Source organism: Sapajus apella, unplaced genomic scaffold (assembly GCF_009761245.1).
Source record: "Sapajus apella isolate SASKATOON/1434 unplaced genomic scaffold, GSC_monkey_1.0 scaffold146, whole genome shotgun sequence".
NCBI classification, from domain to species: Eukaryota; Metazoa; Chordata; class Mammalia; order Primates; family Cebidae; genus Sapajus; species Sapajus apella.
In genome coordinates, this window is record NW_022437086.1 from 913,841 (window position 1) to 938,367 (window position 24,527).

At 49.6% G+C, this 24,527-nt stretch overlaps 2 protein-coding genes across 5 annotated transcripts in view; both read right to left on the minus strand.

The window, feature by feature from the left end:
• NIPSNAP2 (nipsnap homolog 2) overlaps positions 1 to 12,312 on the minus strand; it is a 35,387-nt gene extending 23,075 nt beyond the window's left edge. Inside the window, exon 1 of one of the 4 annotated variants that reach the window (XM_032264741.1) lies at positions 12,164 to 12,311. In XM_032264741.1, coding sequence (XP_032120632.1) covers positions 12,164 to 12,255 — 92 coding nt within the window. In that variant the 5' untranslated portion in view covers positions 12,256 to 12,311. Of the gene's footprint in view, positions 1 to 8,862; positions 9,048 to 12,163 lie in introns of those variants that run through there. The other 3 variants (XM_032264737.1, XM_032264739.1, XM_032264738.1) reach the window with 3 other exon arrangements.
• Positions 12,313 to 16,655: 4,343 nt separating this feature from the next.
• MRPS17 (mitochondrial ribosomal protein S17) lies at positions 16,656 to 22,801 on the minus strand. The gene is made up of 3 exons (XM_032264742.1): positions 22,690 to 22,801; positions 21,481 to 21,620; positions 16,656 to 18,045 (listed from the first exon to the last, which is right to left on the minus strand). Exons 2-3 carry the CDS (start codon positions 21,601 to 21,603, stop codon positions 17,776 to 17,778), a joined length of 393 nt encoding a protein of 130 aa, XP_032120633.1. The 5' UTR covers positions 21,604 to 21,620; positions 22,690 to 22,801; the 3' UTR covers positions 16,656 to 17,775.
• Between the last annotated feature and the right edge of the window lie 1,726 nt (positions 22,802 to 24,527).

Here is a 24,527-nt window from a genome sequence, read left to right on the forward strand (position 1 = left end):
AGATTGGGTCTTGCCCTGTCACCCAGGCTGAAGTGTCGTGGTGCAACAGCTCACCGTAGCTCACTGTAGCCTCAAATTCCTGGGATCAAGTGATCCTCCCATCTCAGCCTCCTGACAAGCTGGGACTAGAGGCATGTGTCATCTTGTGTGGTTAATTTTTTAAAAAAATTTTTGTGGGGGTAGGGTCTTGCTATGTTGCCCAAGCTGGTCTCAAACTCCTGGCCTCAAGCAGTGCTCCCACTTCAGCCTCTCAAAGTGCTGGGATTACAGGTATAAGCCACTGCGACCAGCCCTACTCACAAATTTCTTTTTTTTTTTTTTTTTGAGACGGAGTTTCACTCTTGTTACCCAGGCTGGAGTGCAATGGCGCGATCTTGGCTCACCGCAACCTCCGCCTCCTGGGTTCAGGCAATTCTCCTGCCTCAACCTCCTGAGTGGCTGGGATTACAGGCACACGCCACCATGCCCAGCTACCTACTCACAAATTTCTATGTGCAAGTTTAATTCCCATACACCAACTAACAGGAATACAAGTTTGTTGACCTCCCTAGAGGGCAGCGTGGCATCATCCATGTCAGAGTGGAAATCGTGTATGACTGTGGCCCAATGACACTTGTGCTTGTGTGCTACAGCCACAGCTACATTCAGCCAAAGCTGAACGCACGTCAACATTCACTGCGGTCTTGTTTCCAGCTCTTTCCTGGCACAGGCCTTTTCAATAGCCTTCACGCAGACTGGTTAAAAGAATCAGGAAATATGCCAGTCAGAAAATATGCACTCAATAAAACAATGAAGTACATCTACATATACTGATGTGCTGACATTTCCGAGACATGTAAAAAACCAGGCACAGAACAGCACTATACATACACCTGCAAAGTGAGCTGTTAAAGAGTGATTACTTTTCTTTTTTGTTTTTTTTTTTAAAAGATGGGGTTTCACCATGATGGCCAGGCTGGTCTTGAACTCCTGACCTCAGGTGATCCACCCACCTCAGCCTCCCAAAGTGCTAGGATTACAGGCCAAGCGTGAGCCACCACGCCCGGCCAAGAGTGATTACTTTCATGAAGGTGCAGAGGATTAAAAAAAAAAAAGAGTGATTACATCTGGGGGACATGACAGGGCCTGGGGTCGGAGTAAAGATTTTTTTCTTTTCTGTATAACCTTCTGGACTGTCTGAACAACTTCTACACCTACACACACACACACACACACACACACACACATTTGAGATAGAGTCTCACTTTGTCGCCCAGGCTAGAGTGCAGTGGCATGATCTTGGCTCCCTGCAACCTCCACCTCCCAGGTTCAAGTGATTGTCCTCCTGCCTCAGCCTCCTGAGCAGTTCGGACTACTGGCGCATGCCACCGTGCCCAGCTAATTTTTGTATTTTTAGTAGAGGTGGGTTTTCATCATGTTGGCCAGCCTGGTCTTGAACGCCTGACCTTAGGTGATCCACCCGCCTCAGCATCCCAAAGTGCTGGGATTGGTGTGAGCCACCACACCCGGCCAATTCCCCATGTTTATTTTACATTTTAAGTTCATTAAGCAGAAATTGTGTCCACAATTTTTCTGTTAAATAAATTGTAAAAGCTTAGGAATGACAATTATGAACAATTAAGAAAAGGATATAACAACCGTTTCTAAAAATATTGACTAGGCAGCTTCATTAAAATAAGAAATACAAGGCAATGACTACTAACAGTTTTAAGTATATCCTTCCAGAAATACAGAGGCAAACAAATATTATGTATATTTACAGATAGGTAATATTTTCACCAATAAAGGATGCCTTTGAAACAGAAATCTCCCCAACTGAGCATTTATTTCATATTTCAGTAATACCAAAGTCAGCCTGGGCAGCATAGCAAAACCCTGTCTCTATTAAAAAAAAAAAAAAAGTAGCTGGGCATGGTGGCTCGTGCCTGTGGTCCTAGGTGCTTAGGAGCCTGAGGCAGGAGGATCGCTGGAGCCTGCAAGTTCAATGGTGCAGTGAGCTATGATCATGCACCGCACTCTAGCCTGGGCAACAGAGCAAGGCCTGCCTCTAAATCAAACAGATAATACCAAAGGGATTCCCCTTAGGATGGGTACAATGAGGCAAGGGATATACAAATGCTTTGTAATCTAAAAATGCAGAGCAGAGGGTGAGACTAAAACAATCAACACAGCGCACAAACGAGAACCTCTGAGTGGCATGTCCTTATGAACTTGGGCAGCAACCATCTTGACAAATGAAAAACAAGCTGGCCCAGTATCACCTCCAACCGTCACACTAAGATCTCTGAGTGCCAGGTGACTAAAGCTGCCTAATATGCCCAGCCCGTCTAGTCATTCCAGTTGCAGCTATGCCAATGGCTGCCAGAGTGGAAGATCTGGCTTGGGTTCTTAACTGACAGTGACAAACGCCAAGATGTCAGGGGGCACTTTCCAGAGGGTAAGGAAGGACGCACTATACAAAACACTAGACTTGAGATGGAGTCAGCATTCTGTGCTGGGCTCTATGGATACAAAGATGAAACAGACGCCAAGCCTGTTCAGTCTCACAGAAAAAAACCTACTGGTAAACAGCCAGAGTGGCCACGGACACTGTAAACCTAGACATACGCTTCGGGAGCTCAAGTGAACCCACCATCAGCTTGGCCTGCGAGGCACAGGAGGGACTCCAAGAGGGACATTCTGGCTCTGTTTCAGAGGGCAAGCAAGACAGGTGGACAAGGCAGGTGCTAATTCCAGTCCAGGGGAACAACATGTACAGAGGCATGGTGCCAGGACACTGAATGGCGTATTTCTGGAACGGCAAGTTGTTTAGCAAGGTAGAAGGGCGTGCAGGAGAATGGCAAGATACAACCAGAGGGCGAGGCGAGGGCAACTTCATCCTGTGCGGAGTGCAACGCTGGCAAGTTTTCAAAAAAGATCTAAGTGTCAGCCAGGTACCGCGGCTCATGCCTGTAATCCCAGCACTTTGGCAGGCTAATGCGGGCAGATCATCTGAGGTCAGGAGTTCAAGACCAGCCTGGGCAACATGGTGAAATCCTGTGTCTACTAAAAAATTTTTAAAAATTGTCCAGCTGTGGTGTTGGGTACCTGTAGTCCCAGCTACTCTGAGGGCTGAGGCAGGAGAATCACTTGAACTAGGGGGGGCGGAGGCTGCAGTGAGCCAAGATCACTTCACTGCATTCCAGCCTGGATGAGAGAGCCAGAAAGAGCAGCCTGGGGACCAGCTCTAAAGAAGTACTTGTTGAGGGGAAGACTGGAAAGAAGAGGAGCAGATGGTCAGGTGGATACCCATGGAAAAAAGGAGATTCTAAGAACCAGTAACCTCCAAAGAAACGAGTGTGCAAACAGCACAGCATTCGGAAGCACGGGCCAGGGGAAAGGAGGCTGGCAGACCAGTGCCAAGAAGAGTTCTGCCTTAAAGCAGCAGCTCCTGACTTCCCTACCTACCACCTCGCTCCCTCCAGCCCCCACACTGTACCCTGTCTTACACACTGCAGCTGCAGAGACCCTGTTCCCACACCTTTCATTTTGAGAAACTTCAACTCAGAGGAGTTAAAACACGACAATGAAGACTTTTCAGGATCTAGATTTTAAAAACAAACATTTTACCATGAAAAATGTTCCTCTCTGTATATACATTTGCTTTTTAATTTCTTGTTTTTTGAGACAGGGCTGTGTTCTGCTGTGTCAGCTACAGTACAGTGGCATGATCTCGGCTCACTGCAACCTTGGCCTCCTGGGCTCGAGCAATTCTCTTGCTTCAGCAACCCATGTAGTGGGACTACAGGCGTGTGCCATCACGCCCAGCTAATTTTTGTATTTTTAGTAGAGACAGGATTTCACCATGTTGACCAGGCCGGTCTTGAACTTCTGGCCTCATGTGATCCATCCGCCTTGGCCTCCCAAAGTGCTGGGATTACAAGCATACGCCACTGCACATGGCCCTATGTTTGCTTTTTAATTTCTTTTTTTTTTTTTTTTTTTTGAGATGGAGTCTCATTTGGTTGCCAGGCTAAAGGGCAGTGGCGCAATCTCGGCTCACTGCAACTTCCGCCTCCTGGGTTCAAACGATTCTCCTGCCTCAACCTCCTGAGTAGCTGGGACTACAGGTGCATGCCACCACGCCCAGCTAATTTCTCTATTTTTAGTGGAGATGGGGTTTCACCATGTTGGCTAGGATGGTCTCGATCTCCTGACCTCATGATCCACCCGCTTCAGCCTCCCAAAGTGCTGGGATTACAGGTGTGAGCCACTGCGCCTGGCCTTAAGAATTCTTTAGATGTGTGGCTGGGCACAGTGGCTCACACCTGTAATCCCAGCACTTTCAGAGGTAGAGAGTAGGCGGGCTACTTGAGGCCAGGAGTTCGAGACTAGCCTCTCTACAAAAAATTTAAAAATTAGCTGGGCAGCTGGGTGCGGTGATTCATCCCTGTAATACCAGCACTTTGGGAGGCTGAGGTGGGTGCATCACTGGAGGTCAGGGGCTTGAGATCAGCCTGGGCAACGTGGTGAAATCCTGTCTCTACCAAAAATACAAAAATTAGACAGGCATGGTGGTGCACGCCTATAGTCCCAGCTGCTCAGGAGGCTGAGGCAGGAGAATTGCTTGAACTCAGGAGGTGGAGGTTGCAGTGAGCCAAGATCACGCCACTACACTCCAGCCTGGGCGACAGAGTGAGACTTCACCTCAAAAAAAATAAATAAATAAAATAAATAAGAAAATAAAAATTAGCTGGGCTCGTGGTGTGGGCCTGTAGTCCCAGCTACTTGGGAGGCTGAGGTAGGAGGATCCCTCAAGCCCAGTGAGCCAAGGCTGCAGTGAGCCATGGTAATGCCATTACACTCAAGCCAGGGCAACAGAGCAAGATTATATCTATAAGGAGAAAAAAAAAAGAATTCTTTAGTTGTCCCCTCCACTGACAGGGAATCCACACAAGTGGTGCTGAGGGTTGAGCCAGGGCAGTGGCAGTGGAGAGGGTAGATTCAAAGCATACTAGAGGCAGATCTGACACATCTGGTAAATGACAGATGGGGGAAAAGAAGAGGACTGAGCTTGGGGAAAACTGTCTGGTTTCTGGCCTGGGCCACCACATGGAAGAGGTTTCATTACTGGAGAACGAGAACCCAAGAAAAGCAGGCCTCGTGGAAGGAGGAGGAGTTACATCCTGGGTACAGCAGCATTTTGAGCACCTGTGGGACACTCGTTCAATGTCCAGGAAGCGGCTGGGAATTCCAAGCTTGCTGCTGAGCAGCGCTAAGGGACATGTGCTGGCTGATGTACATGCACGGATGAGGCTCCCGGGAGGACTTTACTCTTCCTTTCTGAAACCGATCCGGCAAGGTCACCCACAACACCCCTGTTGGCAAACCCTGTTTTCTTCTGTCATTTTACCTCACCCTTTGGCAGCAGATGGCACTCGCTCCCTCCTCCTGGCCGCTGTCACATAGCAATGACCTTGCCAGCTCCCCTCCTACACACTCAGCCTGTAGAGGCTGCACACCCCAGGGCTTGTTTGGCAGCCCCCCTTCTCTCTCCACGCTCTACCTCACACAATCTCACACATTCTTACGGTTTTTCTTTTCTTTGAGACAGGGTCTGGCTCTGTCACCCGGGCTGGAATGCAGCAGTATAGTCTTGGCTCAATGCAACCTCTGCCTCCCAGGTTCAAGCCATACTCCCACCTCAGCCTCCCAAGTAGCTGGGACTACAGGTGCATGCCACCGCGCCAGGCTAATTTTTATATTTTTTGGAGAGACATGTTTTGCCATGTTGCCCAGGATGTTCTGTAGCTCCTGAGCTCAAGCAATCATCCCACCTCAGCCTCCCAAAGTGCTGGGATTACAGCCTGAACAACTGTGCCCTGCTTCCTATGGTTTAAAAAAAAAGTTTCATTATACAAATTTTTATTTATGTGCTTATTTATTATTAGGGACGGAGTTCCGCTATGTTGCCCAGGCTGGTCTCAAACTCCTGGGCTGAAGCAATACTCCTGCCTCAGCCTTCCAAAGTGCTGGGATTACAAGCGTTACCACACCTAGCCTCTATGATGAAAAATTTAAGTCAAATACGAAACAGTATAATGAAATCCATGAGTGTATTAACATTTAGCATTTCTTTATACTGACAACTCCCAAGTGTTACCTGTAGCCCAGACACCTCCTTTGAGGAGTCACATGGTTAAACGTCTATTTGCTTTCCACTTGAATAGCACACAGCCTTCTCAAGCTTTACCAGGTTCTAAACTGCTCTGAATTCTTCCTCCCCAGCTCTCCTGAGTTACTGGTAAGCTCCTGGGTGGCCCTGGGTGCCTTATTCACTGATGTTTCTCAAGAGTCAGCAGTACCTGGCATGTGGTAGGCACTTGTATGTTTGCGAAACAAAGAACTCTCAGCAAACTCTCAGCTCTCAGGGCCAGCACCCACTTAGCTGGCCACCACCCTTAATTCTGCCCCTCTCCCAAGTCAGAGTGATCTTTTAAAAAAATGATCAGGCCGGTGTGGTGGCTCACAACTGTAATCCCAGCACTTTTAGGAGGTCACAGCAGGTGGATCACCTGAGGTCAGAAGTTCGAGACCAGTCTGACCAACATGGTGAAAGCTGGCCTCTACAAAAATACAAAAATTAGCTGGGCATCATGGTGCATGCCTGTAATCCCAGCTACTCGAGAGGCTGAGGCAGGAGAATCAACTTGAACCCCGGAGGCAGAGGTTTCAGTGAGCCAAGATCGCAACATTGCACTCCAGCCTGGGCAATAAGAGTGAAACTCGTCTCAAAAAAAAAAAAAGAGATCAGGCTGGGCATGGTGACTCATGACTGTAAACCTAGCACTTTGGGAGACCAAGGCAGGTGGATCACTTGAGGCCAGGTGTTCAAGTCCAGCCTGGCCAATGTGGTAAAACCCTGTCTGTGGGTAACACCCCCATGGGCACTGTGGAAGGAGAACTGTCCAGACCCCAGGCACAATTAGTGCCTGAAGAATATCTTAGTTTATAGTGTTATTACTTAGCTATTTTCTTTATATAATTCTTTATATATAATCATATATTAGTTTATAGAATTAGTGCCTGAAGTGTAACTTACTGCTTACATATATCTAGCTTATATAATCATACTTAATACTTATATTTAGCATACTTAGTTCTATATAATCTTTCTATATAATCATATAGGTATTATAGTCAGAGCTGTACTGACACATTTAGTGCTGATTTATAGAATCCTTTTATATAACTATATAGTAGTTTATAGTAGGAGGAATGCCTAGAGCAGTCACAGAACAGAAGCAGTACTTGGGAAAACAGCCAGATCAGGACGAGAACCAAAGACCCAGGTGGTGGCGTCCCTGCTTGAAAGGGCATATGCTGTATGGCAGGGTTGGAGCAAGAGCCTCTCCTCCTGATAAAGGAGTTGTAGTACCTTACATCCAGTTCCTGTGGAAAGTCAGCCTCAGGCCTGAGATCCTGGAAGCAACTGAGGGAGAAGAACCCCTCTCGTGTGATTAATCACAGCGGCTGTACACCCTGTCAGTCTTTTCTTGCTTCTGTGCTAGCTCAAATCATCCTCTCATAAATATCTTTTTTTTTTTTTTTTTTTTTTTTGAGACGGAGTTTTGCTCTTGTTACCCAGGCTGGAGTGCAATGGCGCCATCTCGGCTCACCGCAACCTCCGTCTCCTGGGTTCAGGCAATTCTCCTGCCTCAGCCTCCTGAGTAGCTGGGATTACAGGCACGTGCCACCATGCCCAGCTAATTTTTTGTATTTTTAGTAGAGACGGGGTGTCACCGTGTTGACCAGGATGGTCTCGATCTCTTGACCTCGTGATCCACCCGTCTCGGCCTCCCAAAGTGCTGGGATAACAGGCTTGAGCCACCGCACCCAGCTTCATAAATATCTTAAGAGAAGAGCACAAGTCTGCCAGCTCCCACTGCATTGGCTTACAGTAAACTTCTATTAGAAATCCTTTGAAGCCTCCAGCCCCCAGATAAGAAGGGTTGCACACGACACCTGTTGTACACAGCCCACCTCCTTGCCTCGGTGACCTAATAGGGGTGGGTCCCTTTTCTGTACACAATCCTCTATTACTACGCACGGCACGGCCCCCTACAGCACACAGCCCACCTCTCTGCCCAGGTGACCTAATGGGGTGGCCCCCTTGCTTATGACTCACATGATTATGTATGCCCTATTACTAAGCCTATAGATGATGACCAGCCCCCTGCTTGGATCTAATAAACACAGACGCTTCTGGGCATTTGGGGCTTTCACTGATCTCCACTCACAGGTGGCATGGCCCCTGGAGTCCAACTACTCTTCACCAGTTCTTCAGTGTCCTGTCTCTTTACTTCTCGGATCCTGCACCTCAGCACAGCATAAGGGACACCCCACGACCCTATGGGGCCAACAGCCCTACATCTGCCTATACAAAAAACACAAAAAATTAGCTGCACATGGTGATACGTGCCTGTAGTCCCAGCTGGCTATTCAGGAGGCTGAGGCACGAGAATTACTTGAATCCGGGAGGCAGAGGTTGCAGTGGGCTGAAATCACAGCACTGCACTACAGCCTGCGTGGCACAGTGAGACCCTGTCTCAAAAACACAAAAAGATCAGCTCGATCATGTCACACTACAGCTTATACCTTTAAATGTCTTCCATGGCTCTTAGAATAAAGTCCAAGCTCTCTCAGCTGGCCTGCAAGGCCTGGAGTTATGGGACCCCCTTTCTGCCACCTCTCCTCTAGCTGCTCTTCCCTTCCCTCTTGCACTCCAGCCTACTAGACCGGTCTTGGTCTTGGGTTTCCAGTACCCCTGGCCTCTTCCCACTCAAGGCTTTTTCACATACCCTTCAGGTCTCAGCTTAATACCTTCTTCTTCGAGATGCCTTCCATGAATGCATGTGGTGGCTGCCTGATTTTGTCAGCCCCTATGTCAACTTGTGAGTCTGTGTTCTGACCGCTGCCGTGGCTCCCTGGGGATAGTGACCATGGCTATTATGCCCAATTCCACATGGCTTCAACCATATCATACACACTAATGTCCGGTAGAACTTGTAGATGAACTGAGTCTACCTAGGTTGAGTTCTAGACAATGTCTGTAGTTCTGAAGAAGCCAAGAAGTAGTTGTCAAAAGGTCCAGGAGGACCTAAGAGGTCAGACAGAGAAGGACTCAAGGTCAACACATCCAGCTGCAGTGGGAGGTGGGGGTGCTGGGCAGATGCAGGTCCAATGCTCACGGTGACTAGCTTTGTGACCCTGGGCACGTTAGGCTAACATGTTGGGTGTACAACTTCAGTGTCCTCTCTTTTGGAAAGAAAAAAAATACAAATATCATGGGCTCATATTTCCTGTGTGAAAAAAATGACTTCTGGCTGGGCATGGTGGCTCATGCCTATAATCTCAGCACTTTGGGAGGCTGAGGTGGATGGAGCACCTGAAGCAAGGAGTTAAGAGACCAGCCTGACCAACATGGTGAAACTCCATCTCTACAAAAATACAAAAAAAAAAAAAAAAAAAATTAGCCAGGCATGGTGGTAGGCGCCTGTAATCCTAGCTACTTGGGAAGCTGAGGCAGGAGAATCGCGTGAACCTAGGAGGCGGAGGCTGCAGTGGGCAGAGATCACCCCACTGCACTCCAGCCTGGGTGACAAGAGCGAGATTCCATCTCAAATTAAAATAGAAAAAAATAAGACAAGCCATAGATGCTCAGTAACAATAAAAATAAAAGGATATTGATTTGTTAATCAATTTGGAGACACAAATATCAAATTAAAATAATTTAAACATCCAAGTCAAGCATCAGTGTTACGAAAGGTCACTGGGCCTTCCTTGCAGCCTGACAACCTTGGGTTCAAACACCTTGTCTAGGCCAGGCATAATGGCTCACACCCATAATCCCAACACTTTGAAAGGCCGAGACAGAAGGATCGTTTGAGCCCATTTCAGACCAGCCTGGGCAACATGGTGAAATCTGTCTGTACAAAAAATTAAAAAATTAGCTGGATGTGGTGGTGTGTGACTGTAGTCCCAGCTACTCCGGAGGCTGAGGTGGGAGATCACCCGAGTCCAGGGGGTCAAGACTGAAGTGAGCCATGTCTGCATCACTGCATTCCACCTTGGGGGACAGGGCAAGACCTTGTCTCAAAAACAAAAACCTTTTCTAGGCTGGGTGGGGAGGCTCACATCTGTAATCCCAGCACTCTGGGAGGCCGAGGCAGGCGAATCACCTGAGGTTGGGAGTTCAAGGCCAGCCCGACCAACATGGAGAAACCCTGTCACTACCAAAATTACAAGATTAGCCGGGCGTGGTGACACAGGCCTGTAATCCTAGCTACTGGGGAGGCTGAGGCAGGAGAATCGCTTGAACCTGGGAAATGGAGGTTTGGTGACCCAAGATTGCACCAATGCACTCCAAGATCGAGACTCCATCTCAAAAGGAAAAAAAAAAAACAAAAAAAAAACCCACAACCACCACCAAAAAACCGTTTTCTAGTTATGTATCTCTTGGCCTTATCTCTAAAATGTAGATGCTGCTATTTATTCTTCAAACTACTACTGGGACTAAATTAAATAAGCCATGTTATGGCCAGGCCTGGTGACTCACATCTGTAATGTCAGCACTTTGGGAGGCTGGGGTGGGAGGATCACCTGGGTCAGGAGTTCGAGACCAGCCTGGCCAATATGGTGAAACCCCGTCTCTACTAAAAGTAAAAAAATTGACTGCGTGTGTTGGTGAGCGCATGTAGTAGTCTAGAGGCTAAGGCACAAGAATCGCTTGAACTTGGGAGCCAGAGGTTGCAGTGAGCAGAGATCGTGCTATTGCACTACAGCCTGAGCGAAAAGTGAGACTCTGTCTCAAAATACAAAAATAAAAATATGTAATCCCAGCTACTCAGGAGGCTGAGGCAGGAGAATTGCCTGAACCCAGGAGGCGGAGGTTGCAGTGAGCCAAGATCGCGCCATTGCACTCCAGCATGGGTAACAAGAGCGAAACTCCGTCTCAAAAAAAAAAAAAAATTAAATAAATAAATAAATAAATAAATAAAAATAAACCATGTTATTGAAAGCTCCCTGGCCTACGGGGAGTTTAACACACAGTTCCTTTTGTAATTTTTTTTTGAGACAGAAGTTTCGCTCTTGCCGCCCAGGCTGGAGTGCAATGGCGCAACCTTGGCTCACGGCAACCTGCGCCTTCAGGGTTCAAGCGATTCTCCTGCCTCAGGCTCTGAGTAGCTGGGATTACAGGCATGCGCCACCACGTCCAGCTAATTTTGTATATTTAGTAGAGAGACAGGGTTTCTCCATGTTGACCAGGCTGGTCTCTAACTCCCAAACTCAGGCGATCCGCCCCCTTGGCCTCCCGAAGTGCTGGGATTACAGATGTGAGCTCTTTTGGTAACTTAAACTACCCAAAGCAGTGAACACGAGAAAGCAACTCCGGGTAAGTCAGGTTAGGCTTTGCTGTCTGAATGTGGAAAATAACACGTGGAAACGTCAAGGTGATGAATCCGGACAACCAATCCACTGAAGTGAGAAAAACAAAAGTTTAAACAAGAGCCCCACGCCTGAACACTTGGTGCTGATAACGCTAAGTACTTTTAGAGCCACGGCCGGCTTTAAATTCCAAGTCAAAGACGCGAATGCTCTGACCTCCTCCAGGAGCTGCCTTCCCCAGCCTCCGCGGAGGGCTGGCCCGGGAGGATCCGCTTCGCGTCGTCTTATTTCCCACCCTCAGCACCTCAGAGACCGGGGTCACCAACGCCCTCTGCAGACGCGGCCACCCAGGCTCGGAGCAGCCTCCGGCGGGGACCCAGCAGGCGGCGTCCCGGGCCTGCGGCCTCAGGCGCGCGCTGTCCCCGCCCCCGGCCCCGGGACGCGCAGCTCAGGGCCCCGCAGGCCGGGCTAGCGCCGCAGGGAGGACGCGGCCTCCGCCCCGAGCCTCGAGCGCCTTCCCGAGCGAGGGCGGAGTCGCACCGCGGCCGGTCCCGCCGTGACCTTGAGCCCGCGGGCGCCCCCACCCCGCCCCCGCTCCGGCCCCGCCGCCCCGAAGCCGGGCGGCCCCCTGAGGTGGGAACGGGACCGGGACGCAGATCCGCGCCGGGGAGCCCCGCGCCCTCCGCCTCGCGGCGGCCCCTGCCCGGCCGCTCCAGGAAAGGGCGGTGCTGCTCACCGGAGCCCCGGCAGGAGGCTGCAGGGGGCTGCCCGCCGCAGGAGACCGCTGGCCCAGGCCGCTCCGCCGGCGCGCAGCACCCGCGCCGCCATCTTGCTCGGCGCCTCGGCCGCCGCCGCTGCTGACGACGCCGCCGCGCGACCCCTCCCCCGGCCGGGCCGGGCGCGGCCGCTGCAGTGCAGGGCACTGCCGCCAGGGGGAGCAGGGCGGGGCCGCGGGGGTTGGCGGGGTGCAGGTGCCCGCTCCCAGCAGGGCCGGAGGGCGCAAAGCCCAAGCGCGGCCGCTTCCAGCGAGAGGAGCTCGGTGCCCAGGAGCGCGGGTGCAGAAGGGACAAAGGCAAAGCTGCAGCGAGCAAGGAAAGCTCCACAGGGAACAAGTAACACTGTCGCCAGGGGAATGCAGGGCCTGGGCAGGGCAGTGGCAGTGGGGTTCCCCCACCCCATCCCGCCAACACCTTTTACATTTGGCAGTATGTGAATATATTGCCGTTTCAAAAAACAGATGTATTCTGCTGCTGGACACAATGGCTCATGCCTATTATCCCAGCATTTTGGAAGGCTGGGGCCAGAGGATCTTTTGAGGCCAGGAGTTCGAGACCAACCTAGCGAGCCCCCACTCTGCAAAAAATTTTATAATTACCCGGGCATGGAGGAGCGCGCCTGTGGTGTTAGCTACACTGAAGACTGAGGTGGAAGGATCGCTTGAGCCCAGGAAGTGGAGGCTGTATTGAACTATGATCATGCCACTGCACTCCAACCCAGGCAACACAGCCACATCCTGTCGCAAATAAAATAAAATAAAGAACTGTGAAGGTCTTTTTTTTCTGCCCCCCCACCCCCAAACTGTGAAGGTCTTGGGACGGCATGGTTCCCATTCATTTCAGCACCGGTGGGAACTGCTGTGGGGAGTCCTTGGTACCCACCCCCGAGCCATCCAGGTCTAGTGGGGACAGAATGTGCAATGATGATTGGACCGACTGTGACAAGTCGAAATGGACAGGTTCTCGAGACGCAAAAGAGGCACTGAAAAAAGCATGTAACCGGGGGTGGCTGTGAATTGGAGTATACATGGGGAAAAAGGTCCCCAAGGAGCTGGCAGGACAGCTCAGTCCTAGGGGAAGAAGGGAGGCCATCCCTGGCTCAAGAAATAACTTAAGCAAAGGCGTGGGTCTGGCAGGCTGGTGCTGTAGGGAAAAATGCATCCTCCAGGAAGATAAACCACAAATGTAGCTGGGTGCCATTGCTCACGCCTGTAATCCCAGCACTTTGGGAGGCCAAGGCGGGAGGATCACCTGCAGTCGGGAGTTTGAGACTATCCCGGCCAACATGGTGAAACCCCATCTCTACAAAAGTACAAAAATTAGCCAGGTGTGGTGGTGGGTGCCTATATAATCCCAGGTACTTGGGAGGCTGAGGTGGGAGAATTGGTTGAACCTGGGAGGTAGAGGTTGCAGTGGGCCGAGATCGAACTATTGCACTCCAGCCTGGGCAATGAGCGAGACTCTGTCTCAGAAAAAAAAAAAAAAAAGCCATAAATGTAACCATGAAAACTGCAACCAAGACAAGGGCAGCAGGAAGGGAGCTGGACCCTGGGGGTGGGGGAGAACCCGGGAGGACTAGGGGCTCCAGCGGCCAAAGGGAGCATTTCCAGGCTAGCGTGGGGCTGCAGAGGCGGAGAGGAAAGTGCCCTCAGGACTGGGCTGCTTGGAGGTCATAAGGTGGGCAGGAACTGGGAGGTTCCCTGAAGCTGGTAATCTTGGGAGCCAAGGGAGCATCAGGGCTCAAGGGGTGCAGTTTTCTGACTGGGGTAGAATTTGAACACGATATTATGGCAAGGAGCCACCAGCAAGGACAGGGTGGACTCTGTGGATAAAGGAAGGCTTTGCCTCAGAGCCGCTAGAGGCACCTGTCCCTTGGAGGCCAGTAAGATGGAGGCCAAGGGACACAAGGATAGCAGGCCAGAGGTGTGTGGCTGAGGACCTCCTGGCCTCAACTATCTTCATAAAGCTGTCGAGAACCCTGTAAGAAGTACTTCTTTTTTTTTTTTTTTTTTTTTTGAGACGGAGGTTCGCTCTTGTTACCCAGGCTGGAGTGCAATGGCACCATCTCGGCTCACCGCAATCTCCGCCTCCTGGGTTCAGGCAATTCTCCTGCCTCAGCCTCCTGAGTCGCTGGGATTACAGGCACGCGCCACCATGCCCAGCTACTTTTTCGTATTTTTAGTAGAGACGGGGTTTCACCATGTTGACCAGGATGGTCTCGATCTCTTGACCTCGTGATCCACCCACCTCGGCCTCCCAAAGTGCTGGGATTACAGGCGTGAGCCACCGCGCCCGGCCAATTAGTACTTCTTAACTGATCCATTTTCAGAAAACAGGCCTGGGCAAGTCCAGGCAGCTCCCTGCGGACATGACAAGCCCAACGGTACAGACATCAGGGAAGAGTGATAAAACTCACAGAAGTCAGCCAGGCGCGATGGCTCATGCCTGTAATCCCAGCACTTTGGGAGGCCGAGACGGGCAGATCACGAGGTCAGGAGATTGAGACCATCCTGGCCAACATGGTGAAACTCCGTCTCTACTAATACAAAAAAATTAGCTGGGCATGGTGGCACGTGCCTGTACTCCCAGCTACTCGGGAGGCTGAGGCAGGAGAATCACTTGAACCGGGAGGCAGAGGTTGCAGTGAGCCGAATTCCCGCCACTGCACCCCAGCCTGGTGACAGAGCGAGACTCCATCTCAAAAACAAACAAAAAACTCACAGAAGTCAGAGGAGAGGGAGAATAGCGGCGGGGTGGCTAATTCATAAAAGGAAAGAAAGTTTCACCACTAGGAAATCGAAACTTCAAGTAGGGACGGGGCCAAGATGTTTTTTTTTTTTTTTTGAGACGGAGTTTCACTCATGTTACCCAGGCTGGAGTGCAATGGCACGATCTCGGCTCACCGCAACCTCCGCCTCCTGGGTTCAGGCAATTCTCCTGCCTCAGCCTCCTGGGTCGCTGGGATTACAGGCACGCGCCACCATGCCCAGCTAATTTTTTGTAGTTTTAGTAGAGATGGGGTTTCACCACGTTGACCAGGATGGTCTCGATCTGTTGACCTCGTGATCCACCCGCCTCGGCCTCCCAAAGTGCTGGGATTACAGGCTTGAGCCACCGCGCCCGGCCTGTTTTTGTTTTTTTTTTAGACGTTGTCTTGCTCTTGTCGCCCAGGCTGGAGTGCAATGGCGCGATCTCAGCTCACCGCAACCTCTGCCTTCCAGGTTGAAGTGATTCTCCTGCCTCAGCCTTTGATTAGCTGTGATTACAGGTCCACCATTGCGCCTGGCTAATTTTTGTTTTTGGTAGAGACAGGTTTCACCATGTTGGCCAGGCTGGTCTCGTACTCCTGACCTCATGATCCACCTGCCTCAGCCTCCCAAAGTGTTGGGATTACAGGCGTGAGCCACTGTACCTGGCCAAGATGTCACATAAGGGGATAATGAAACTTAGGCAGAGTCCAGGAAGGCTGCAACCCTGTAGTACTCAGCCTGTGAGGAACGGGGGGAGGGACCTGCACACTAGGGGTTAATTGCTTGTTGAGACTGTACCGGGTGTGCCTGCCCATTAGACACCTGATCTTACATGACTGTTACTAAAAAGTCTCACTTTCGTCCAGGCATGGTGTCTCACTCCTGTAATCCCAGCATTTTGGGAGGCCTAGGCAGGTGGATCACCTGAAGTCAGGAGTTCAAGACCAGCCTGGCCAAGATGGTGAAAACCCGTCTGTACTAAAAATACAAAAATTAGCTGGGCATGATGGTGGGTGGCTGTAATCCCAGCTACTTGGGAGGCTGAGGCAGGAGAATTGCTTGAACACAGGAGGCAGAGGTTGCAGTGAGCTGAAATCGTGCCCTTGCACTCCCACCTAGGTGACAGAGCAAGACTCCCATCTTAAAATAAACAAACACTTATCAGCTGAGATTGAAATATTCACCTATTGGTTGGGCACCGTGGCTCATGCTTGTAATCCTAGCACTTTGGGAAGCTGAGGTGGGTAGATCACTTGAAGTCAAAGGTTCGAGACCAGCCCAGCCAATATGGTGAAACCTTGTCTCTAATAAAAATACATAAAACATTAGCTGGGTGCGGTGGCACACACCCAGCTACTCGGTAAGGCTGAGGCAGAAGAATCAGCTGAACCCAGGAGGTGGAGTTTGCAGTGAGCCAAGATCACGCCACTGCACTCCAGACTGGGTAACAGAGGGAGACTCCATCACAAAAACGAGAAAGAAAAAAAGAGAAGTATTCCCCTATTCTCCAAGGGTCAGAAAATGGAAATATACTGCTCAATGCTTCCTTAAGTCAAAATCTAAGTTGTCAAGGTGTATTAATGAATAGAAACAGAACTCACTTTCCATCTCAAATGCCAGTGGGAGAAGTCCTACAACTTAATGTGTCAGATTTTAGGATCTTACACCTATTTAATCTAGCCTAGGATAGAAGAAAAGTGACACAGAATTGTAAAATTTTATTTTCCACACGTCAACATTCTTATTAACACAGCTTGATCGAAAAAATTCTGACCATAAGCATATTATTTCCCTTTGGAACTGATGAAATCAGAAAAAGATTTATTTTGCATATATAGCATCAAAAATATTCACTTAATGTGGACTTATCTGTTTGTATTAAAAGGCTTTCTTCCAGCCAGGCGCAGTGGCTCACGCCTGTAATCCCAGCACTTTGGGAGGATGTGGTGGATGGATCACCTGAAGTCAGGAGTTTGAGACCAGCCTGACCAACATGGTGAAACCCCGTCTCTACTAAAAATACAAAATCAGCCAGGCGTGTTAGTGCGTGATTGTAATCCCAACTAGTCGGGAGCCTGAGGCAAGAGAATCATTTGAACCCGGGAGGTGGAGGCTGAGGTTGTGGTGAGCCAAGATCATGCCATTGCACTCCAGCCTGGGCAACAAGAGCGAAACTGTCTCCTAAAAAAAAAAAAAAAAAAAAAAAGGCTTTATTCCTTCAAAATAAAGGCTCTAAGATAAGTTCAAGATTCCTTTGAATGCAAAAAAGAAAACTGGCTGGGCACAGTGGCTCAGGCCTGTAATCCCAGCACTGTGGGAGGCCAAGATGGGCAGACTGTTCCCTGTTCAAGGCCAGCCTTGGTAACACACAGAGACTCTGTCTAAAAAATTTACAAAAAATCAGCAAGGTGTAGTGGCACGCTCCTATGTTCCCAGCTATGCAGAAGGCTGGGGTGGAAAGATGTTGGAGCCAGGGAGGTGAGGCTGCAGTAAGCCAAGATCATACCACTGCACTCCAGCCCAGGTAACAAAGCAAGACCCTGTCTCAAAAAACAAAAACAAAACCTTCTAAAACAGTGAGCTTACAAAATGCAACAGACTGACAGCCACACTTAGTGAAACATGAAAGTATGTTCACGGAGCAGACAATGTGAAACATGACCACAGACCGCTATGAAAAACCATAATGTGCCCTTTACTTCATTTGCTTTTAGCTATTTCATAAACACCACAGACCGAGTTTGAGATGAAACAGAAAACACTGTTTTTCCATAACATAAACATGGCAGTCTTTCCCTTTAGCTCCTTCTTCCACACCCCCTTCACTGTGCTGAAGAGATACTGAGTTCTTCCAGGTTTTTGCTTAGCTGCGTGACTTCTGAACTCAATGGACTCTCCAGGTAGGCAGTTCCTGCACAGGGCTTTCCTGTCACTGGATCTATGACTCTTCCAACTTTGAAAACGATCTCGGCTAGTTCATGTTTCACATGCTTTGTTCGTGGAACAGGTAAAGCTCTGAGCAGCACAATATCTCCGACTGTGCACTGCTGAAGGGCATCGTGGGCAAAGTAGGTTTTCCGCTTATTATAATACTGTTGAGAGAGGGAGAGAAACAAATCAGTAGTTCCCATCTGCGACTTGGTAAGGCACTACGTAATATGAAAAAGTAATGCACAGAAAACAAGCCAGGGCTTGGGAAAAGATAAGACACCTAAGGAGGCTTCTAGCACAAAAATTAGAGCCTGAATGATATAGTGAGACCCATTCTCTACCAAAAAAAATTTGCAAGGCATGGTGACATGCTTCTAGCCCCAGCCACCTAGGAAGCTGGGACAGGAGGACTGCTTGAGCCCAGGAGTTTGAGGATGCAGTGAGCTGAATCATGCCACTGTACTCCACCCTGGGGGACAGAGATCCTGTCTCAGAAACAAACCCTGGCCGGGCGCAGCGGCTCATGCCAGTAATCCCAGCACTTTGGGAGGCCGAGGCAGGCGGACTGCCTGAGTTCAGGAGTTCAAGACCAGCCTAGTCAACATGGTGAAACCCCCGTCTCTACTAAAAATACAAAAAAAATTAGCTTGGCGTGATGGTGTGTGTCTGCAATCCCAGCTACTCAGGAGACTGAGGCAGGGGAATTGCTTGAACCAGGGACGTGGAAGTTACAGTGAGCTGAGATCGTGCCACTGCACTCCAGCCTGGGTGACAGAGCAAAACTCCATCTCAAAAAAAAAAAAAAAAAAAAAAAAAAAACCCACAAAATTAGCTGCCTAATTTTTGGAAAATAGAATGATGCTTCCAGAGCATCATTGATCTTATCCCCAAGCTTTCCAGACCATTCCCTTCAGTACCGCTGCTCTATCAACATCTCTTCTATGCTATTTACATTCCTCTTTCCCACTGGAGCCCTCCATCTAGCCTGTAAGCATGCTGCTCTCACCACTACCACTAGCTGTGGGAGTCACTTACCCACTCCACTCTGAGCTGAGTGTTTTTCCACCATAAAATGAAGCTCCAATACCGGCACCTCTAAAGTTACCAAGACAATTCAACATTATAATATACATCAAGGACTTAGTTCTATGCCTGGCTCAACGTATTGCAAATAAACTACAAATGATAACTAGAATCACCTGTTCTATTTATTTACTGACAGAGTTTCAGCCTTGTTGCCCAGGCTGGAGTGCAATGGTGCAATCTTGGCTCACTGCAACTTCTGCCTCCAGGGTTCAAGCGATTCTCCTACCTCAGCCTCCCAAATAGCTGGGATTACAGGTACCCGCCACCATGCCTGGTTAATTTTTTATATATATATATTTTAATAAAGATGGGGTTTCACCATGTTGGCCAGGCTGGTCTCGAACTCCTGATATGAGGTGATCCACCAGCCTTGGCCTCCCAAAATGCTGGGATTATAGGCATGAGCCACCGTGCCCAGCCTAGAATCACCTATTCTTTATAACAAACCTGCTGTCGCAGGTGTTCCCATTTTAAATATGAAAAAAACAAGTTCAGGGAGGTTAAGCAATGTGCGTAGCTGTTAAAAAAAAAAAAAGAGTCAGTATTCAAACGAAGGTCTCCCAAGGTCAAGAATCAGGCAGTCACTCTTCCGCTTGCTCCTGTGTTTCTAATCCTTGATAATGAACAGCATGTCCACCTACCTGTGTGCCAAACCTTGGATGTGAAACCATCCCTGGCACCTATCGGTCCCCTGGCACAGCAAACAAATCAATGACTTGGTCCTTTCTTCCTGAAATAGTTTTTCCACTCCCTCCCTACTATATCAACTTTAATTCAGGCCCTATTTCCATCCCAGATTTTTGCAGTGGCCTCTTTGCTCATTCCCTTAACCCCAGTCTTCATCCCTACCCGTATTTCCAGGTCTGTCTTTGCTTGGCTTCAAGCAGGGATCCATAACCCCAAGGGCTGCACCAGCCCTCAGGACTGCAGGCTGATAGCACACAGTGGCCTGTCAGGAACAGGGCCACATGGCAGGAGGTGAGCAGCAGGTGAGGCAGCATGAGCATTCAGATCAGCAGCAGCATTAGATTCCCACAGGAGCACAAACCCTACTGTGAACTGTGCATGAGAGGGGTCTTGGGTTGTACGCTCCTTATGAGAATCTAACTAACGCCTGACGATCTGAGGTGGAACAGTTTCATCCTCCCGCTGCCCTACTTCCATAGGAAAATTGTCTTCCCTGAAACTGGTCCCTGGTGCCAAAAACGTTGACACTGCTGGCTTAAAGGATGAAATCTAGCTCCTTGGGAAGCTGATGCACAAGAATTGGTTGAACCAGGAAGCTGCAGTGAGCTGAGATCGCACTACTGAACTCCAGCCTGGGTGACAGAGCAAGACCCAGTCTCAAAAAAGAAAAAAAAAAAAAAAAAAGATGAAATCCAAAACACAAATGACCCTTCACAGTCTAGCTCCAACTGTCCTTGTCATTCATTCAAGAATGCCTACCATGCAAAGCTCTAGGCTCAATGTTGCCAAGCCACTGTATGTTCCTACAGAATATCATGCTCTATCATGGCTAAATGAGCTAAATGAACTTCCGCAAACCACTCACTATAGCTGAAATGACTTTCTCCCACCCAGTCCTCTGGATAAAACTTTTTTTTTTGTTTTTACATGGAGTTTCACTTTTGTTGCCCAGGCTGGAGTGCAGTGGCGCAATTCAGCTCACTGAAACCTCTGTTTCCCGGGTTCAAGCAATTCTCCTGCTTAGGCCTCCTGAGTAGCTGGGATTACAGGCACCTGCAACCATGCCTGGCTATTTTTTTTTTATTTTTAGTAGAGATGGGGTTTCCCCATGTTGGTCAGGCTGGTCTTGAACTCCTGACCTCAGGTGATCCTCCTGCCTTGGCCTCCCAAAATGCTGGGATTACAGGCGTGAGCCACTACAGCCCGTTGGATAAAATCCTTTTTCAGATTCAGCTAAAATGTCTCTTAATCAAGGTTACTCTCCCACAGCACCCAGAGAGGAAAGAATGAGATGCCCTGTTCTCTGTTGCCACAGTACTGTTTTGTTTTGAGATGGAGTTTCCCTCTTGTCACCCAGGCTTGAGTGCAATGGCTCACTGCAACCTCCACCTCCCGGGTTCAAGTGATTCTCCTGACTCAGCCTCCAGAGTAGCTAGGATTATAGGTGCGTACCACCATGCTCAGCTAATTTTTGTATTTTTAGTAGAGATGGGGTTTCACCATGTTGGCCAGGCTGGTCTCGAACTCCTGATCTCAGGTGATCCACCCACCTCGGCTTCCCAAAGTGCTGGGATTACAGGCATGAGCCACCTCCTCCAACCAGTGCTTTGCATACAGAATGACTATAGCAGTTAGAGTGGATTGACATTAACTCTATTTTCTTGGAAAGTGTAAACCGTGTTATGCCCACAGACCAGCAGACTGCCTGGCTGAAAGCAGATGAAAGACAAGAGAACTCTACTGAGAGAGAAATGTTTTTTGCTCAGGATCCAGGACATGCTGGTAATTTACCAAAGTCACGCGGAAACAGGAATGTTTCTCACCTTTAATAAATATGGATCCAGAACAAGCCTGGTTACTCTCACTTTAGCAGTCTTTTGCATTTTTGTCCCAATCACCTTCCCCACGATCCATTTGGCATGGACGGATGAACGAACTACGGACATTATGTGGCTTTGGTCACCTGAAAAGCAAATTCCAAAGTCTCATATTTTGGTGGTTATAATGCCAAATGAATTCTGTCTCAAGAACTGTCCAGGGCAGTTCAGAAAGTTTTTTCTTTTTTGTTCCCCCCTCAACCCAGAAACAGCTTTTATTTTTAAGCTTTCTTGAATTACCATTTTATTATTTACTGATTTAATTTTCTTGAGATGGAGTTTCGTTCTTTCCCCCAGGTTGCTGTGAAGTGGCGCGATCTCGGCTCACCGCAACTTCCGTCCCCGGGTTCAAGAGATTCTCCAATCGCTTGATCCCGGGAGGCAGAGGTTGCGGCGAGCCGAGATCACGCCACTGCACTCCAGCCTGGGCAACAAGGGCAGAAAAACTCTGTCTCAAAACAAAGAGATTCTCCTACCTCAGAGCCCCGAGTAGCTGAGACTAGAGTCCCGCGCCACCAAGCGGGACTCTATACAAAAAAATAATTTTTGTATTTTTAGTAGAGATGGGGGTTACGCCATGTTAGCCAGACTGGTCTCGAACTCCTGCCCACAGGTGATCCGCCCGCATCAGCCTCCAAAGTGCTGGGATTTACAGGCGTGAGCCACCACGCCCGGCCGGAATCACCATTTTAAAGATGCTCACACGTTCCCCATACCCAACCTCTCACCTTTACAGCGCTTACAAGGCGGTAACTTTAACGTCGCCAGGCCTCACATTCCCGCTCTGCACAATGGGCCTATTTCGCAGGAGTGCTTTGAGTGCCTGAGCCGCAGCACGATCGATACCAAGTTCCTTGTCTGTCACCACCCGCTGGGCAGCGTCCCCCCCCACAGGCTCGGCCCGGGTGGCACTGGGCGGGGCCACAACGGTGTCCCCGTCTCCGCCCCAGCGACCGAGGACACGGGCAGCGTTTGGGATCAGTTCATAATGAGGCCATTCCGCCAGGATTTGGAAAGGTTGGGGAGATTCGTCCCCTAGACCTGGACAGCTCTGAGGTCACGCGACGCGATTCGCTCTCAGGGCTCTCACGCGGCGGTGCCTCGGGTCCCCTGCAAACCCTCCCCGGGCAGCGACACCCCAGAGCCCGCGCTCACCTCCGCCACAGCTCCGCAGCCAGCTGCCCCGCGGAGCGCCGGTCGCAGCGGGATGGCGTCACGCCGCACGCACTGGCTCCGCCCCACGCCGGCCCCCGCCTGGTCCGCGGGCCTCCTCCGCGGGGCGCGAGTCGAAGGCAGGACCCCGCCCACTGTCCCTTAAAGAGACCCGCGGCGGGGAGCGCTGACCTCCTTCCTAACGTGCCCAGCGAGTGGACCGCGGCGCAGGAGGCTGCGGAGTGTTTTTTTTCTTTCTTTTCTGTTCTTTTCTTTCCTTTCACAGAGTCTCGCTCTGTCGCCCAGGCTGCTTTTCTTTCTTTCCTTTGTTGACTTGGAGTCTCGCTCTGTCCCCAGGCTGGAGTGCAGGGGCGCGATCTCGGCTCCCTGCAGCCTCCGCCTCCCGGGTCCGAGCGGTTCTCCCGCCTCAGCCTCCCGAGTAGCTGGGACTACAGGCGCGCACCACCACCACCACGCCCGGCTAATTTTTGTATTTTTAGTAGAGACGGGGTTTTGCCATGTTGGCCAGGCTGGTCTCGAACTCTTAACCTCAGGTGATCTGCTCGCCTCGGCCCCTCAAAGCGCTGGGATTACAGGCGTGAGCCGCCGCGCCCCGCCGGACTTTTCCTTTTTCTATTGCGTTTGGTTTCCGCTTCCTCTTGTGGTTTCCCAGGCATTGGACCAGGCCTTCCAAATCTAAGGAGCTTCTATTCATCAAACGTGGAAACACTGGAAACTTCTAAATGCTGAGATTAATACTATGCAGTCATAAAAAAAGAAGGAAATTATGTTTTTTGCAGCAACATGGATGGAACTGAAGACCGTCATCCTAACTGAAATAATTCAGAAACACAAAGTCAAATACTGCATGAGCTCACTCATAAGTGGGAGATAAATGATAGGTACACACGGACGGGAATAATCCACCCTGGAGACTGTGAAAGGTGGGAGGGTAGCGGGGCAGTGAGGATTGAAAATTACCTATTTGGGGTCGGGGGCGGTGTCTCACGCCTGTAATCCCAGCACTTTGGGAGGCCGAGGCAGGAGGATCACCTGAGGTCAGGAATTCGAGACCAGCCTGACTAACATGGCAAAACCCCGTCTCTACTAAAAATTACAAAAATTAGCTGGACATGGTGGCAGGTGTCTTGTAATCCCAGCTACTCCAGAGGCTGTGGCGGAGAATCACTTGAACCTGGGAGGTGGAGGTTGCATTGGGCCGAGATTGTAGACAGAGCCAGACTCCGTCTCAAAAACAAAAACAAACAAGTCTGCACGCCTAACCCCCAAATATAGAAAAATTAAAAATTAGGCCGGGCATGGTGGCTCACGCCTGTAATCTCAGCACTTTGGGAGGCTGAGGCGGGCAGATCACCCGAGGTCAGGAGTTCAAGACCAGCCTGGCCAACATGGTGAAACCCTGTCTTTTTTTAAAAAAATTAAAAAATTGTTAAAAAAAATTTTTTAAGTCACTCGTGCCCAGACAAACGTGCTTCTTTTTTTGGCAGCTCTGAGGAGTTACCAGCATAGTAAAACAAACTTTGTTCCTGCAGGCTTCTATCCCTCATCTTAATTTGTCTGCCTTATCTAGCCTCCAAAGAGAATCATTTACAAAATCATGTCTGCCTCCCAGGTCTATACCTCTCTTACCTATAAAAAGAGCATATAAGTCTCAATGATCTGGGCCCTTTTTGAGTCTGATACTATGTGTATGCAGTTTAAGTAAATTTCTATGCCGCCTTGTCCTAAAACATTTTTTAAAGTGCTGATATTGAAATAATTGCTTTTACCCCCTACAGCAAGCAGCTTTTAACATAAATTTTTGTAGGTTTTGTGTTCAG